The 17688-nt window shown below is 42.7% G+C and overlaps 2 protein-coding genes across 2 annotated transcripts in view; one reads left to right on the top strand and one right to left on the bottom strand.

The window, feature by feature from the left end:
* The first annotated feature begins 173 nt into the window (after positions 1–173).
* LOC306698254 (ETS domain-containing protein Elk-3-like) lies at positions 174–8813 on the top strand. The gene is made up of 5 exons (XM_079162492.1): positions 174–546; positions 3920–4128; positions 4453–5250; positions 7098–7220; positions 8069–8813. Exons 2-5 carry the CDS (start codon positions 3922–3924, stop codon positions 8165–8167), a joined length of 1227 nt encoding a protein of 408 aa, XP_079018618.1. The 5' UTR covers positions 174–546; positions 3920–3921; the 3' UTR covers positions 8168–8813.
* A 1956-nt stretch (positions 8814–10769) lies between these two features.
* The window catches only part of LOC306698986 (cyclin-dependent kinase 17-like), a gene marked incomplete at its 5' end in the record, with an annotated part of 7477 nt that continues 558 nt past the window's right edge, over positions 10770–17688 (bottom strand). The window contains 12 exons of the mRNA XM_079163487.1: positions 10770–12200; positions 12599–12676; positions 12818–12908; positions 13083–13125; positions 13590–13695; positions 13852–13949; positions 14783–14903; positions 15021–15144; positions 15545–15607; positions 15778–15872; positions 16442–16556; positions 16698–16754. Of these exons, the coding sequence (XP_079019613.1) occupies positions 12163–12200; positions 12599–12676; positions 12818–12908; positions 13083–13125; positions 13590–13695; positions 13852–13949; positions 14783–14903; positions 15021–15144; positions 15545–15607; positions 15778–15872; positions 16442–16556; positions 16698–16754 (1029 nt within the window). The 3' untranslated portion in view covers positions 10770–12162. The remainder of the gene's footprint in view (positions 12201–12598; positions 12677–12817; positions 12909–13082; positions 13126–13589; positions 13696–13851; positions 13950–14782; positions 14904–15020; positions 15145–15544; positions 15608–15777; positions 15873–16441; positions 16557–16697; positions 16755–17688) is intronic.

The following is a 17688-nucleotide window of genomic DNA, read 5'->3' as shown; positions in this document are numbered from 1 at the left end:
GCCTCACACTTTTGTACTTTTACTTGAGTGCGACAGAGTAGATTTACAATGTAATATTGCTACTTTTACTAAGTCAAATATCTGAATACTTCCTCCACCACTGCGGATAATGACAACGAAATGGGATAAGACCTCAAATCACGTGACTGTCGGTGTTTGTTTGAACTAACGAGGCGAACCTGAACGCACCACGCTGGCCTGAGTGCGGACGGATGATGTCAGTTTACGGGCTGTAGGAGTTTCTGCATCGCCATGTGTGCCGACGCAGAGTAGGCCCACTGCTGGCCGTCAGCGGGCAGGCCGAGGAGAAGAGGAGGGGAGGAAAAGTGTGTTTACACAGACGGCAAACTGCCTGGGGAATCGTCGGGGAGAGGAAGTCAGCCGGCTCTGTGTCTGCCTGCTCCAACTTCCTGCTCAGAAGAAGAAAAAGCGCAGGATCCTATTTCAGTCCAGCACAACTGTGTAGACCAGAAGTAAGCATGGAAAAAACAGGAATCACGCAAGCTTCACCGTAAAGAGGGAAAACACCCGAGTGAGAGATCGCAGGTAACGTAGAAATAAACCGGACATCTTTCTATGAACATCGCTTTGTTGTCTTGTAGAGAGTGTAATAATGCATGATTAGCAGTACAAGCGACCGGATTCACTGTGAAGTGTCCGTGCCGTGAAGTTTCCGCCGTGTGTTTTAGTTAAACTCTTCGGATCCAGTGTATTTTTTTTTTTTAAGTTTTAAAGTAAGAATAATACGGTTACAGCTTTTAGATGAGGACACGATTGTGCCGTCTTCCGGTCCAAGCAACATCTTGAAAATGAGTCAGTGGGGGCAAAATAGTGATCCAAAAACCTCTGCGCGTAACAGTGAGGCTACTGCAACTTTCAAGTCCCGGACACTAATGTAGCAAACAAACAAAAGACGAGCACTGCAACAACACGTCCGTGGCTGCTGTTTAGAGATGTTTCTCTAATGGGCCCCACTGTTGAAGTTTCCACCGTGTGCGAACAGGAAGATGGCAGATTTAGTCATGGCTAAGTAATGTCTGCACACACCATCTAATCTCATTAGCAGTTTCCGTTCAGCCAACACTGGACGGCTTTGTGCGCACAGCGAGACTTCTCCGTCCGAGCATCCGCAGCAGGGCTCCTGATGCCCGACTCAAGCCATCATAATGTAATATTCCTCGGAAGAGTTATGACATGTCTGCGGTTCACACAGCGACTGCTGTTGGGGATTTCACCTCTGTGCGGTAGGCCTATCCAATCTAATATTCAAACAAGGTGCCAGTAGTGAGGTTAACGCTAGAGTGTACTTGATCATATTTAACCATCTGCTCATATTTATGAGCTATAGCTGCCTGCTTCATGCGTTAAAGTCCCTCTGAGCTATTTGCAGCATCTTGTAAAGTTCAATGTTTATAAGTCACACTGGCCTAATTGTAGACCTGTCAGCTCCGTCGCCCTGTATAGGTTTACCTTTGCTTCAAAGTGTTTAAAAGCCACGCCGCCGAGGTCCGGGTTCAGATTGGTTTAAAGGGTGTAGCTGCGGAAAAAGGGGACACCGATTTGATCTTTTGGCCCTCTCCCTCTGGGGTCATAGTGGGAAGTGTGGCAGGACTGGGGAAACGCTCCCCTGCTGTGGGATCCCCTCTCCTCAACATTTGTCCTTGGAAGTAGAATAGGAGGAAGTCCTGACTTTGACAGGTTTGTAGTTTCACATGACCGATAGAAAACACAGGGGATCGCTGGTGTCGGAAATGAGTCCGGCCCTCCCTCCCTCTCCTCTCTGGACAGCGATGTGTAGTGGCTGAAAGGCCAGTTTGTCATCATTGTTTTTTTAAGCATCGGCCACTTATCGCTCCTCACATCCTCAGGTAAGACAGCGGAGTATACAGGATGAGATCAGTCAGGTCCATCAGTATGCAGGGCTGTGTCAGGAGTGATACCAAAGTAGTAAATTACTTTTATGCTGTACTTTGAGGAATATGGATTTGTTTTTATTTATTTAGCAAAATAAGCCAAACTGTTCAAGCAGTTTAAGAACAACTCTGGATGAATACAATTATGTCTAAAATGTGTAAAACTCTGATTTAAAACGTGATTTTTTTTGTACTTTAGTCCCTAACAAGAAAGTATTAACGTTTGATTTAGACACGTGTCTCTCTGGTGTAGATCTGCAACTATTATTTTCATCATCGATTATATCTCCTCTCTCTTAATTGGCCATCACGGTGTCTCAGATTACAAGGTGATTTGAGGTGCTAGACAACAGCAAAGCATTTTAACTTCATAAAGGACTCAACGATTAACCAATTATCTACATTTTTGCTAATGTATAATCTGTCTTTTAACTAATTGATAAATCATTTTTATCAAATGAAATTAGGATTTTTTTATTTTTTGAATCCCATTTGTGACAGAAACAGCCCGCTCCAAAAAAAACAGTTTTGATTTGTGAGCTCCGAGCAGGCAGACAGGAGTTTTAAGGCTGCACATTCCTCTATTAAAGGAATAACCCACCCTGGGCCCGTCATGCTTCCTGTGGAGAGAGGGCCAGGTTGAACCGCAGCATATTTCTGGCTTGAGCTGTTGTTCCTCCTTACATTTTTTTTTTCTCTTGTGCTGCCACATTACCCTACACTCTTTAAAACACACTGTTCTATTCATCCCCGGTCTACTCTTCCTTACTCCACATGTTACAGCCTCTTCAACCTAATTAAGTCTGTATGCAGCACAGCACTAGTGCCGCAAATGACAAGCTTTATCGCGATACAATGTTATATCGATTTTTCTAAAAAAAAATTAAAAAAAATTAGAATTGACATTTGCTGAGCCGCACCGGTCCATGCGTCATCGTTACAATACTGTTGTTACAAAAGTATTTATTCATGTGTGTTAACATGTAAAAGGTTATGTCATTTTTTGGCTGTGGTGAAAAGAGCTGAAAAAAAGTTGCTGCTGAGGTTGCTCAGCAGTACGTTTCACTAACAACTCATAACAACAGGATGGTTGTTTCTATTAACTCTGAGTTAATCACAATACATTTACATCACGCTTCTTCTTCCATAAATCTGTTTTTCATCTCATTTGGAGCCAATAAACACATCCCTCCTTTAAAAAAAACAAAAACAAATTATTTCACAAGATCTGTCCTTTTATTGCCAATAGACTGAAAATTGTGGAGTACCCATTTTAATTATTGTAATACCGTGATATAATACAGTTAACGGGGAAAAAAAACATCTAAATTTAGGTCACATAGTATGGCATAAAAGAATGCCAAACAAGTCACAGTATAGTGTACCAAAACATTTAATAAAAAGTTGTATATTAGGTCATAAAACATATCATAGTATAGTATGCCATTTAAAAAGTCAGAATATAGTATGCCATTATAAATGGCATAGCATAGTATTATAGTATGTTAAACAAGTCATCATATACTTTGCCAACAAATGCCAAAGTATAGTATGCCAAAACAGTAATGAAGTCACATTATAGTATATGTCATACAAATGTCAAAATAATGTCATAACAACAAATAGTACAGCTTTCATTAAAAGCTTAAGTATAGTATGCCAAAAAAGTCATAAAAAATGACATATGTCGTATGTGAAAAATGTAATAAAAAAGTCACAGTATAGTATGAAAACAAATCATATAAAGTCATTGTAGTATGTCATAAAACAGTCATGGCATAGTATACCAGAAAAGGCCATGAATACAATAGTATAGTATGCCAAAAAAATCATATCATATAAAGTCATAGTTTAGTATGTCATGAAAATTCCTCGTATAGTGTTTAAGAGGACGACCTCGGACCACATGATATGATGGTTTTAAAAATGACCAATGGGGGCTTTGATGAGGAGTACTCTGCTCCCGCCGTGTCAAATTCACTCACTGTGATCATGTCTTTTTGCAGGGATGGACAGTGCCATCACTCTTTGGCAGTTCCTGCTGCAGCTGCTGCTTGACCAAAGTCACAAGCATCTGATATGTTGGACGTCTACAGACGGAGAGTTCAAGCTCCTGAAGTCAGAGGAAGTGGCCAAGCTTTGGGGGCTACGCAAGAACAAGACCAACATGAACTACGACAAGCTGAGCAGAGCCCTGCGCTACTATTATGACAAGGTGAGTGAAACTGCCTCTGGTTAATGTGCAGGAACGGTCCCTGCGTAACAGTGCTGTTGGCATGTGAGAGGAGTGTCGCAACATTCTCTTAAAACCACAACGTCCCCTGATAGACACTTGCACTTCCTCTTTCTCCGCACACGTACAGTGGAAATCTGGCCGCGATGTACCCGCACTCTAACACAAAGTTGTTTCACTATGTCTTCGCTGGACTGAAATGCTGTCATCATCAGCGTCTTAATCAACATCTTTTCATACTTTCTAGATTCATATCCATTTGCTTAACATACGGGAATTAATGGTGTTTGTCTGTTTTTTTTACAGAACATCATCAAGAAGGTGATTGGCCAGAAGTTTGTCTATAAGTTTGTGTCCTTCCCTGAGATCCTGAAGATGGACCCTCAGGCGGTAGAGATGGGCCTGGCTTCTGGAAGGTTCCCCCTTCAGGAAGGAGAGGCGTCAGAGCAGGAGGTAGAGGAGGAGGAGGAAGAGGAAGGAGAGGAGGAGGCCCAGAGGAGGACCCTGGCAGCCCTGGGTGTGCAGCAGTGTCGCAACGACTACCTCCGCTCTGGACTCTACTCCTCCTTCAGCATCAGCTCCCTGCAGAGCCAGCCCGAGCTGCTCCGGGCCCTGCGGGAGCACCAGGAGGAGCCGCGCTCCGTCATCCGCTTTGGCACCAACACCAACGGAAGGAGCTCCCCTCCGTCTGCCAGGTTCGAGTCCTACATCTCCCCCAGGTCGTCCAATCTCCGCTCCCCATCCTCTCCCCTCACCCAACCCTCCCATCCCGGCCGAAGCTGGAGCCCCGCAGCCAAGGAGGAAGAGGAGGACTCTGACCAGAGCGCTCAGCCCCTGAACCTCTCCTCTGGGTACAGGGAGCGAGCCCTGCAACCTCCTGAGAAGAGGAGGAGCAGCAGCAGCAGCAGCAGCAGTGGTAGAAGTAGCTCTACTAGTAGTAGTAGTTATCAAGGAGATGGACTCCTACCAAAAAGCAAAAAGCCCAAAGCTCTGGAGATCTCATCCCCGTCCCTGCTGCTCGCAGGGAGCGACATCGGCTCCATCGCCCTCAACAGTCCAGCACTGCCGTCTGGCTCCCTCACTCCGGCCTTTTTCACTGCACAGGTGAGACGATGAGTCCGAATGATACACAACTGTCTCTTTTGGCAGCGCAGCCAGGACAGATAGCGGCACTTTGTGCGTGCGTGCGTGCGTCCTACCCATGTTCATATGGGTGTTCCCTTTCGAGGACCTGGTGAACAATTCAAGGTGTTCCCCAGCATATTGCTCAATGTATGCTGGAATAGGGTAGATGCGGTTCATTAGTGTTAGTATGTTACGTTCTGCCAACACCTGAGGCTCCTCCTAAAACCGGCTCCATCTCGTTCTAGTCCAGACATGTTCACACACCCCAATGCTACCATTTGACACATGTTTACAAGCTCTCTTTTTACTGCTCTCAATAATTTAAGGTATAATAAAGATTGTGTCAGCCATATTTGAAGCACCAATAATTATCATATAATTATGTTATATTATAATTGTGTGATGCTATCTGTTTCTGTGCCCTCTGTGTGTGTGTGTGGTGGCCCGGCTGGCCACAGAGAGATGATGTCAGTGTCCCTAAAGCGGTCTAAGTAGAGCAGCAGGAGACATCTGACACAGCCTGGCATGTGTTGGTGGAAACACTACTGCTATATTGCTTTAAATAGTCACTTCAACCATAACTTGCTTAAGAAACGGTATGAAACGGGTAAATTGGCATGATTTTAAGGTAATATGTGCGCAGGCACTTTCATGTCAGAGAGAAACTAGGCATACTTTTGAACAAATGCAAATTTAGACACATTTACTGAGTCATTGTCTGTGTTTGGTTAGAGCTTAAACCTTTCAAATCCTTTCGGTAAACAGCTCTGTGGGGTAAAAGCCCAAATTACTGCCAGAATGTTTATGTGCTGCAAATAACAGGGCTTATCAAAGTATCTCTATACTAAAAATAAAGTTTGAGAAATTGAAATACACAAGCAAATGTACATTTGACAAGCTGTGTGGTGAATCCAGTAGCTGCTTTTTACCTCTTTTGGTTGTCCAGTCTTAAAGGAAGTGACTGCTAGAAGGCGGATTCAGGTTTTATTGTACGATTTTTGTGTTTCGCCAAAAATGCAGAGCCAAATTAATCCAGCCGTGACATTTTGGTTCGTTTTGGTCTTTGTTATAACCCCAAATGCTCTGCTACAAGCATCAACTTGGATTGCATAATCTATTTCAGTTAATAATGTCTACATCGGAGTTGTTACCAAGCAAAATGATTCTGCCACATCAGAGGTTTCATCCACACTTTGAGAAAGCCATTAATAGCACGCTCACACTGTCTGTTTATGAGGGCGCTAAAAGTGAGATCAGAGGAAAACAAGCAATTTACAGGAATCTTCTGCAAGTCCAACCTATGCGAGGGGGGAAGAGGCCCTAAGTGAGGCCACATGTTCCAATAATTCCATTAATAATGGGAGCAGGGCTGGGTCCCTCCGCAACACTGGCTCACTTCTCTGAGGTGACACAGGGGAGAGGACGGGGGAGGGGGAGACAAGACCAAGGGAGAGAGGCAGAAATTGATTTCATATGGTTTTTTTTCTCTAGTTGGCGTTCCAAGTGCTTGAGGTCAACCCCCCCCCCCCCCCCCCCAATCATCAGCAACAGCCCCCACTGTCCCCCTCCTCCTCTCCTCTCCTCCCCACCTCACCCCTGTATTCAGGGGAGAAACCACAGACTTCCTTCCTGCTCCGGCAGTTTGTTTTTCCAAACGCCAGTACACGTCCATTTACCATTTCGGCATGTTTCGCATTACCAAAGCCCTCAAAGCCCTCAGAGCAATGCTCTCCACCAACCAGTGGGTATCTGTGTTTTTATTTTTACTTTACTGGTTTCTCTTATTGACATGAAGCCTCCCTCCCTCTGTGTGTCCCCTCTCACAGACTCCCTCTGGTTTGCTGTTGGCTCACAGTCCGCTGTTGTCAGGCATCCATTTCTGGAGCAGTTTGAGCCCCGTAGCTCCGCTCAGCCCCGCCCGGCTGCAGGGCCACAGCTCCCTCTTTCAGGTAAGAAAACACACACACACACACAGGTGTAGACACATAGGTAACAGAAGTAGCAGAATACGAGAGCTCAACACGACTGTTGTTTACTGGTAGTGTTTTAGAGCCGAGGAGGAAGTTGCGAGGCGGCGCAAAGTACCCATTTTTCCCAGCAGCTGTTAATCTTCTGTCATAATGTTTACTCAGGCGAGTTTAAGATGAAGGAATTTCCAGATTGTTTTCAGCAGGTAGGCTAGAATCCTATATGTGATCTTTTTTTTTTTTTATACCCATCATACTGTATAATTAACATTGCTCCTCTACTATGTCCTAAAATACAGTGCCGGTGTAAAGCAAGCGCCACTCTTGATCTTCTAGATTTGACAGAAAGCATATATAAAACCTAAAAACAAAATGTTTTTGAGTTCCAAAAAAAAAATAGCAGACAGTTGTGAAACTAGTCGAGACTTGGTAAGCAGGTCCAGCAGAGGTGTCTTGTTTCAGAGAGGGAGAGGAAATCCTGTGAATACTTCCTGTTTGAGCCCAGGGGAGCCAGTCTGAACAGGGTGGACTGGTTTAAAAAGCTGCTCCTCATTTGTGAAACACACACACACACACACACACACACACACACACATACACCACAGCCGAACACACACCATACCGGATTCTTTGTGCACAAATAATGTTGACTTCTCCCTCTGTTGTGGAGGTACAGCGGACAGACATGAAAAGGAAGAGGCACAATGAGTAAAAAAGAACAACAGGAAACCAGAGCAGTGACAATGCTGCAGTTCCTCACCGGAAAGCCGCTTTCATGAAGCCTCCGTCCCCTCCTCGCTAACTCTCAGCTCCTTTCTCTTCCTCCTCAGTTCCCCAGCCTAATGAACGGACACATGCCTGTCCACCTGCCAACCCTGGAAGGAACACCCTCCTCCCTGCTCCTGTCCCCCACCACTTACAAATCCTGATCCAGGATCCGGTGAACCTCCCATCTTCATCCATCTCTTATTCTCACCGTCATTATCAGCAGCAATCTCTTGCCCGTCTTGTTCATTTTGTGCTTCAGTAAAGTCCCACAAGACGGTATGTGACCTCACTTTTTTGCACTTGAGTTGCTTCAGATTCCAGTGGTTGAAAGCACTTGGTAAAAGCCATACGCCACGATGTCTGTGAGACGTCTGGCTCTCTGTGATGAAGTACAGCACATTTCCACATGACCCTTTCCACGACGGACAGTAGTGACGTGTAGCTAGCTGCAAAAGGCTAGCCAGCCGCTCATTCTGTGCAGAGAGCTTGTTTTGTTTTTATCTTGTAAAAAAAAAAAAAAAAAAAGTCATCTTTTGTTTTCCTCGAGTGTTCATCACAATGTGAAACTGGTTGTTTCACTTGTGGGGTATTGTATGCACTATGCTTCTCAGATAGTACCGGCTGTGCCTTGTTGTCCTATTTTTCCTTTCCAAGCTCTTTTAATGAAGACGAGATTTCAAATCAATGAAAACCTTTAACACTTGTAATGTTCTTTTTTTATACTGGACTTGGTATACAGTTTGTATTCTGTATAATTTTGTATTGTGAAGAATTTCTTGTCATTTTCAATAAACAAAGCATTGAATGCTTGCCTTTTAAATTGAAGAGTTCACAGTAGCTATAACAAAATGTTAGGAGTCAAAAAAGACAAACCCGTTCATGTGATTTCTGTTTAAATTGTAGATTTATTTTTCTTTACTCTAGAAAATGTTACCGTTGATTTTTCAGTACCAGTTGAAAAGAAGAAACAAACACAATGTTATAGAATAGTATGTCGTTAAAAGGAAATGACAAAAAGTCATAATATAGTATGTCTATAGTAAAACTCATGAAACAGGTCATAGTATAGTACGTCATAAAAATCTCACTAAAAACGTCACAGTTTAGTATGTCATAAAAAATGTCACAGTATAGTATGTCATTATAAAGGCATTAAAAAAGTCATGGTTGTATAACTAAAAATGTCCTAAAATGTCACAAAGAAACTCAGTATAGTATGTCATTATAATTCCAAAACATTATCAAAGTAGATAATGTTAAAAAATGTCAAAGTATAGTATGTCATATAAAAGAAATGACAAAAAAAAGGTCATAATTTAGTATGTCGTACAAATGTCATAAAAGTCGTAGGATAACAGCGTAGGAGACAAAAAGGGACAAGTTAAATATATTGTTGACACATAAGTATACTGTTAGACTGTGGTTGGTATTACTGCCCCATGTGGCAAACCGTGGCATTCAATTGTTAATAAAGTGGCACCTCTTGATGACGTCATTGTTAGAACCAGCTGTGCACAAAGCATGCAGCCGAAATAGTTTATCCAACGACTTTATATAGGTTAAGTTACACGTTCATTTAATAAAGGGGAAAGTTTATGTTATGCTGTTTCTTTGCTTTAGGTTGCCGCGGCACGTCCTTTATTCTATTGTTTAGCATAACACACACACACACACACACACACACACACGTTGCCCTTCTCTTCATCCATCCGCGTCATCTACCTGACAACAAACTGTGAGTATCTAGCGAAACCTTGTTGATAGAAATATGGCTAAATGGAAATAAAGAAGGAAGCCATATGCCATTAAAGAAAGTCATACAAGTGCTCATAGTATAGTATGTCATTAGAAACAACATTTAACAATGCATCGTATAGTATGTCATACTAAACTGGACAGGTTGGACATTAAGATTTCATAAAAAAAGTCATAGAAACTGTTATAGTATCGTATGTAATAAAAATGTTAGTACGTGTGATGGAATAGCATGTCATAAAAAGTGTCACAGTATACTGTGACAATAAAAACGTCATACAAAATCATAGTTCAGTATGTCATTAAAACTGACAAAATATAGTTCATCATAAAATGTAACAAAAAAACGTCATAGTATGGTATGCCTTTAAAAAACTTCATTTAAATAAGTAATGCTATAGTAGGTAATTAAAAAAGGTAATAATAAAAGTAGAGCATGTCATTAAAAGAAATCACAAAAAACATAAATTTAGTATGTCATTAAAAATATCTTTAATGAATCATAGTATACTATGTCATTAAAATTCCATCAAAATATAATAGTATAGTATGTAATAAAATCCTGTTAGTGTCATAATATAGTATGTCATTAAAAATATATATTTAGATAAGTACTGCTGTAGTAGGTAATTAAAAAAGTCATAGTATAGCATGTCATTAAAAGAATCACAAAAAAGTCATAATTTAGTATGACGTAAAAGAGAAAAATGTTATTCTGTCATTGGAAATAGTAAAATAGTCAAGGTATAGTGGGTCATCAAAAAAAAGTAATAGTATATGTAACATGTATGTCATAAAAAATGTAGTATGTCATACTTAAATGTCATAGTATGGTATGTCAATGAAATTCATTAAAATGATATAGTATGTCATTTATAAATATCTTTAAAACCTCAGTGTATTATGCCATTAATAAGTCATAAGAAAGAAGTTTGTATTCGGTATAGTTTTGTATTGTGATGAATATCTTCAACAAACAAAGCATTTAATGCTCGAGCATCAACAGCAGCTAAAGCTAAATGTTGTGAGGAAAAAAAGACAAACCAGTTCACGTGACTTCGGTTTAAACTTTAGATTTAATTTTCTTTACTCTGGAAAAAAAAAAAAAGCTCACATGGGAGGGCATCTGCAATGAAATCCCAATAACAATCGTCAACAAATAAAGTCAAAGAATATCATACAAAACATCTCTTGTAACACTGTTAAATAGACTGACTCAGTATCGTATTCACTAGGGAAGGACTAGAGCTAGTGCTCCCTGCACCAGTTCAGCTGCTGTGTGCTTCCTCATACATCAGAGCAGACATGCAATACAACGAGGGAGGCAACCCAGAACAAAAAGGAAAGATTTTACAGTTCATGGAGATGAGAATGGCGGAGAGAGGAGAACACATCTGTAATGCAGCCGATTCCAACACTGGGGATTCACTTTGTAACAGACCGGGAGGAGATGAAGCGTCAGGGTGAAGTTAAATATTGAAGAATTTAGGAGGCGTAACTAATCCTGTAATGCCCTTGTATTTGATTCCACGTTGGCTTTTTCCTCCTGCATTTGTTCATTGGCGCCGACAGGGACGGCAGCATCCTGGAATGATATGCCAGCATCTGGCAAGAATTTGATCTTTGTGTGCACAGAGCAGGACTGCTCTCACATTAGCCTCCAGTTAGGATCAAATGATCAGTGATATCGAAGCTGGCCTCAAAAACCTTCAGAGTAAAACGGGCACAACTGATGGGTGCAGCTGAGAACGGCACCGTCAGAGACAGAAACCAAGCCCTTCTGAGTTGCTACAGAAACATCCCTCTGCTTGCCTGTGCCTACACACACACACACACACACACACACACACACACACACACACACACACACACACACACACACACACACACACACACACACACACACACACACACACACACACACACACACACACACACACACACACACACACACACACACACACAGAGGAGCTTTGAGATGCAGGTTTCTTTTTTTTTTTATGTATGAAAATGGAAATAACAAAAAAAATTATCTTAAAATACCACCACTTCAAAAAAAAAAAAAAAAAAAGAACAATCTATACACATTGCATGTACTCGTTAAAGTGACTGAGCCAGTTAGAATTCTAGACAGTAGTTGGATTTAGCAGCAAATTCTCTTCTCAATAAATATAGATGTACAGTATATAAATGTCTCTTTTGGGCCAGGTTCAGGCCAGACCTGGGGAGGGGGGGGGAGGGGGGGGTATGGTGGCACTGTGGACGAGTTTCCCAAGAAGCTTGGGGGGGGAGTGGTGGTGATGATGCTCCACGCCAACATCCATTCCTGGTTACTGATCCATCGGCGAGACTGTACAGCTAGGAGACTCTTCTCAAATTAAAAAAATACAGTCCAGAGAATCTAAAACAGCATGCTCTGTCTTCTGCTCTTTCCGTTGCCTGAGGGGAGACAAAGATAAAGCATTAGTTTGGTTTTTATATAGTTTACAGCAGAGGACGTGAAAGCCAGACTCCGTGGTTCCCAACACAGGGACAACATCCAAATAGAGGGACAGGCAGAACGTTTTGGAAGAACGATTCCCATAATGCATTGAGGGTAGTAAACAGGAAGTACAATGGATTCTGTGAGTTACATTGTGGCTACAACCTGAGCCCCAGTCTTTAAGCCTGTATTTGTTCACGTGTTGGCAAATAGGCGCCATTAGAAGCATTCCGAAAAACTGTATCTCCCGTTGCCCCGCCCCCCCTCTATGGAGGAGCGCCTCACAGGTTGAATAACTCTGGTTCACAGGAAAAACAAAAGCAGTCAAAGTATTCATACTTGCATCATCTCTCACCTGACTCGGGGTATGATGAGTTCCGGTAGCCGGGATCTCTCTGCATCTGCACCTCCTTCAGTGTGAATATGGATATGCCTACCAGACACACAGACAGGAGAATAGTGCTTTTTGTTATGAGGCTGGAACTGATCCTCACTGTACACTGCAATATCCTTCAACTTGTACCGAGCAGAGCCTGCCAAGTCTGCATTACTGCATTGCAATTTCATTACTCACTCTCTGGCAGCGTGTGCACACGTGGCCCCAGGCTCCTGAAGTACGGCTGTCTCATTGCTTCATCAGCAGATATCCTCTTTTTCGACTCGTACTGAAATTCAGGGCAGGAAAAAAAGAGAAAAAGAAACGTACAGTCATTTAAAGAACGACAAGAAAATGGAGTGAGCGATGTGCGATTGTGCCACTTCTCTCCGAAAATAGCCGCAAGATGTGTCACACTGCTTTCAACATCACAGTTATGCCTGGCAGATGAAGCGAGACTCACTTTTAGGAATGACAACAGCAGGTCGATGCCATCAGTGTCCAACCTACAGGGGGGGGGGGGGGGGGGGGGGGGGGGAGAGAGAGAGGTCAGTAGAGGTGGGGTGGCTCACAGATGCTGGCGAGTGTAAGGAAGGAAACACAGTCAACTATTCCACAGGATTTCCTTACAGGAAGTGACAAAGAGCACACACTCCTAACTAAACAAACCAATGATGCCAACGTCTAACTCTGGCCTATCTAAACGTTACATGCAGTAACTTCTCCCATACCTGGGTCTGATTAGAAACATGGGCTCATTTCCATCTCCAGTGATTAGAGGGCTAACGAGAAAGGTGAGGGGGGGGGGGGGGGCAGTGTTAAAGATTGTAAAGGTGTAGAATTGCTATGTAAACATCTGGAATAAGCCCGCGAGACATTCGATAAGCTGCAGCACACTACATCTGATGTAAAATAAAAAAAGACAATCCAGATTTAGATGCTCAGGATATGACAAGGGTCCCAGTCTTACCTCGGTGCGTGGTTTATGAGCGGCTGAACCTTGTACTTGGGGAACTTGTAGGACTTGAACTCGTCCATAGAGGATATTCCAGGCCAGCTGTCTTCTGTGGGAGTGCCTGTTGAGGGACATTCAATCGACCTTATTAGTCAGGCTAGCTCCACGGCAGCTGGAGGGACTTTTCACACTGCCACGGGGGCAACATGCCAGGGTTTACGCGATTTAAAGTACTAAAAGTTTGAGTGCTCCCCTGTCAGCAGGGGGCAGCACTGACCTAGCAGCCTGAAGATGAGATGCAGCTCGTCCTCCACGGTGGAGCCGGGGAACAGAGGCCTGCCGGCAGCCATCTCATAGAATATACAGCCCACACCCCTGACAGGAAGACACAGACAGGAGGGATTAAGTCAGAGATAGTTAGACGTCTGACTGAGGCTGAAACAAGTCATCTGTATTTACATTTTTTTTATCAATCTCCCTGAATTGTACCTTAACTGGCCGGTTTCAATCTGTCCAATAAATGAGCTAGAAGTACCACCCTGCAGATGTTTGCCTCCGCCAACCTGTCCAAAATGTCATCATAACCTCCAAATCTTACCATATCTGACCGGTTCATCTTTGAGTCCCAAGTGGACGTTTGTGCCAATTGTGAAAGAATTCTCCCAAGGCGATAAAAAGAGATGACAATGTCATCGTACAGTATTTCATTCAGAAGTCATAAATATGTCAGTATAGTATGTTATTAACAAAGTCATCGTATAGTGCAGTCCCTAAAAAAAAGTCATAATATAGTTTGTCATAAAGAATGCAATAAAACGTGTGACAGTAAAGTATGTTATAATAAGGTCATAGTATAGTATGTCATAAAAATGTATCCTTAAAATATCATATGTTAATGTTAAATGCCATTTAAGCAAGCAGCAGGGCAAGAGTTTAAGGGAAACCCCTAATACTTAAATTCCACATCAACTTGACCATCGAGGACCTTGTTCCACATCAACATAAAAGCATCAACTAAATGAAAGAAGCTCCAATCATCAGAGTGGTACGAGACTACTAACAAAGACAATAATCCGAAATTCTTTCCTGTTGAGGATTTGCCTCTTCACCTTCACTGCGTTCAAATGAACGTAAAGAGCGTGAAGCCGGGAGTCGAATCAGTATTTTCTAACAGTCGTAATCTCCCCCGTTGAGCGAGGCCCACTCACCACATGTCTATCTGAGTGGAGTACTCAGAGGAGCCCAGCAGCACATCGGGAGGCCGGTACCAGAGTGTGACCACCTCGTTAGAGTATGTTTTAGTGGGCACAGATTTGGCCCTCGCCAGGCCTGTGGAGCAGAAACATGAGATATGAAAACAGATCGAATGGGCACATTTAGCAAAAACGGCAGATGACGGGTTTAATTCGAAAATGCCAAATATTCATCCTTTATTTAAATTTTTACCAAAGTCTGCCAGTTTGAGTTCTCCTCTCTCGTTGATGAGCAGATTCTGGGGCTTCAGGTCTCTGTGCAGAACTTTCCGCCTGTGACAGTACGCCAATCCTCGCAGGATCTGGTACAGAAAAATCTAGGGAAAGACATATTAGATCAGCAACTATCATCAGAAATGCTGTTGCTATTAATTTATCCAAACCCCTTTGTATTATAGATTTAGAAAAATAAAATCTATAAATTGTGGACTAATTGAAACATTGACTTCTCCTTCCAAACAGCCAAAGTTGAGTTTCAATATGCAGTTTCAGTATTTTTCTTATTTGAAGGGACATTTAACCACAAACACACAAACAAAAGAGATTTTTTTGTGGAAAAGAAGGGTTAAGAAAACAAATTTCACTTTCCCTCCACTGCTTACTTTCCACCACCAGGAGGCACACTAAGTGTTTCTTGTATTGACAAAAGCAGCAACCACCAAAGTCATGGCAGTTGATGAAGTTGGCCGGCCCAGCAGGGTGCCTGTGGAGGCTCACCTTGACATTCTGCATGCTCAGGATGTTCCCGCAGTCGTCCATGTACTGCTTGAGGTCTTTGTCCTAGATGAGAGGGGGGGGGGGGGGGTTAAAAGAGGCACATCAACAGTTGTGCTCCTCATCATCAAGGGGTGTCATGAATAATAATGATGTCAAATGTATTCATTGTAGCAGCCGTGCAGAGAATAAACCCGTGAGGCAGAGGTGAGGGGTCAAGGTTTCGTTGGTCTCACCAGGTACTCGAAGACCAGTGTGAGCGACTTCTCTGTGTGGATGATATCGTGCAGCGTCACAATGTTGGCGTGTTTCAGGTCCTTCAGTAGCGACACTAGAGGATGAGGAAGAGGACACAGCTGGATAAATTTACAATCACTGAGCCGTATGAGGTCTATTCACAAAGCCTCGTCGTACACAAATGTATCAGACTTATAAAGAAAGTCTCATAGATTTAAATAAATCAACAAATTCACAATACAAACAACAAAACACAGGGTAACAAATACAAACATAACTCTCCTTATATAACTTCTGTCCTGTAGTCGGGTCTGACATTCTCACTCCGAAGTACCCACAATGCATTTCTCTGGGAGGGCAACCAGTAGTTTCAGGCACTTCGGTGAACTTTTTTAAAGTTAAAGCACCCGAGTTCAAAACTCATTTCAAGTGTTTGACGCGTTTCTCCAATTGCACCAAACAGAACTAGTTACTGGGGTTGAATTCTTGCCAAAGTCTGAAGGTTTGGGAGATTTTTTAGTTTGTCTTAAAACCTCGTTAGTGCTTCCACGTTAACTAGACATGTAGATAATAGTACAAACTTAAAATGTAGTCATTTCAAAGTGGACTAACTGGGAGGCCACAGTGGGTAATGTCTGAGATTCCACACTAAACCTTTAATACCTTCTCTGATAGCCGTGCATGGAGCCCCCTCCTCGTGCTCCAGTCTGATCTCCTTCAGCGCCACAAGGTTGTCCGTCAGCTTACTTCTCCCCTTGAAGACTGTAGCGTACGTACCCTGGAGGGCAGGAGGACGAAGAAACAGGTGAGACAGACCGCCAGGGGTTAAAGGTACGCTCTACAACGGTGTCGTCACGTGTTACACTTCTCTGAGAACATCAGCACCTGTGAAGAAGTCAAGGTAAACACTCTCACGTACCTCCCCCAGTTTGTCCAGTTTGATGTAGGTCTCCAGCTTCCCAAATCCAATTTCTGACTGGAGAAGAGAAAAGGACAAACGGCATTAATGAGGGTAGCGTCTTTATTTGCACTGACAAGCTTACAGACACGACAGCAAATCCTTATGACGGCCTCGCAGCAGCAGAGGGGGGGATGTAAGGAGGTCACACACAGCCTGCGCCATCATAGCTAATCTCTTGTGACAGCTGACTGTTGGCTTTTGGCTTTTACAATGTGTTTGTTTAAAGGGAAGGGAAGGCAAACTTTACGTTATGTTAAATACACAATGGAAAACTCTGAAGTGCATCCCTAATGGGCTTTAGAATACAATTTAAAGTACAAATGCAAACTTTTAAAAACACTAAGGTGCAATACTCTATTTATAAACCACTCTGCAGGGGAGCTTGTATGCAAATACGCTGGACTGGGTGAGGCTCTGTGTTCATACTTCTCTGTTCTGCTTTTGACGGATGCTTATTCAAAGTAAAACCACAAGCCAATTATTGAGGCGATTCACAAAGTGAATGCTGGGGTGCAAAATAAAAACAGGAGTCTGAGAGGATGAGATTAGACGGAGCGAAGTGTGAGCTCTCGTTCTCTCACTTCTGTTTCTAGTTTCCTTTAAATAAAACTCTCACAGCTCTCTGTATGTTGAGCAGCCCCTCCCCGACGGCCTTTCTGCCCGATTCTTCTCCACTGCTTATTGTCCAATCACAACGGCTCGCTCTCAGACGTGGGCAGCGAGTACTGTACATTTACATAAGCAGTTTGGAGGCATCAGCACTTGAGTTTCACGAGCAGCAGGGAATTATTTTAGTTTCTATTCCACTCCCTTTATCTGACAGTCGTGGCTCTGAGCCACCTGCAGATCCAGATCTTATCTGCAGAATGTTAGATAACACAAGGGTGATTATAGGCCAATACAATATATATATATATATATATATATATATATATATATATATATAAAT

This window comes from Pholis gunnellus (genome assembly GCF_910591455.1).
Source record: "Pholis gunnellus genome assembly, chromosome: 7".
NCBI classification, from domain to species: domain Eukaryota; kingdom Metazoa; phylum Chordata; class Actinopteri; order Perciformes; family Pholidae; genus Pholis; species Pholis gunnellus.
Note: the sequence above shows the minus strand (reverse complement) of the source record. Positions and strands in the feature narration are given on the sequence as shown.

Bases quoted from the DNA above. Each gene is read 5' to 3' on its own strand.
- LOC306698254 (XM_079162492.1), top strand. From the start codon at position 3,922: ATGGACAGTGCCATCACTCTTTGGCAGTTCCTGCTGCAGCTGCTGCTT. The intron at 4,129-4,452 runs GTGAGTGAAACT...TTTTTTTTACAG, and splicing joins TGCGCTACTATTATGACAAG to AACATCATCAAGAAGGTGAT. The intron at 7,221-8,068 runs GTAAGAAAACAC...CTTCCTCCTCAG, and splicing joins GCCACAGCTCCCTCTTTCAG to TTCCCCAGCCTAATGAACGG.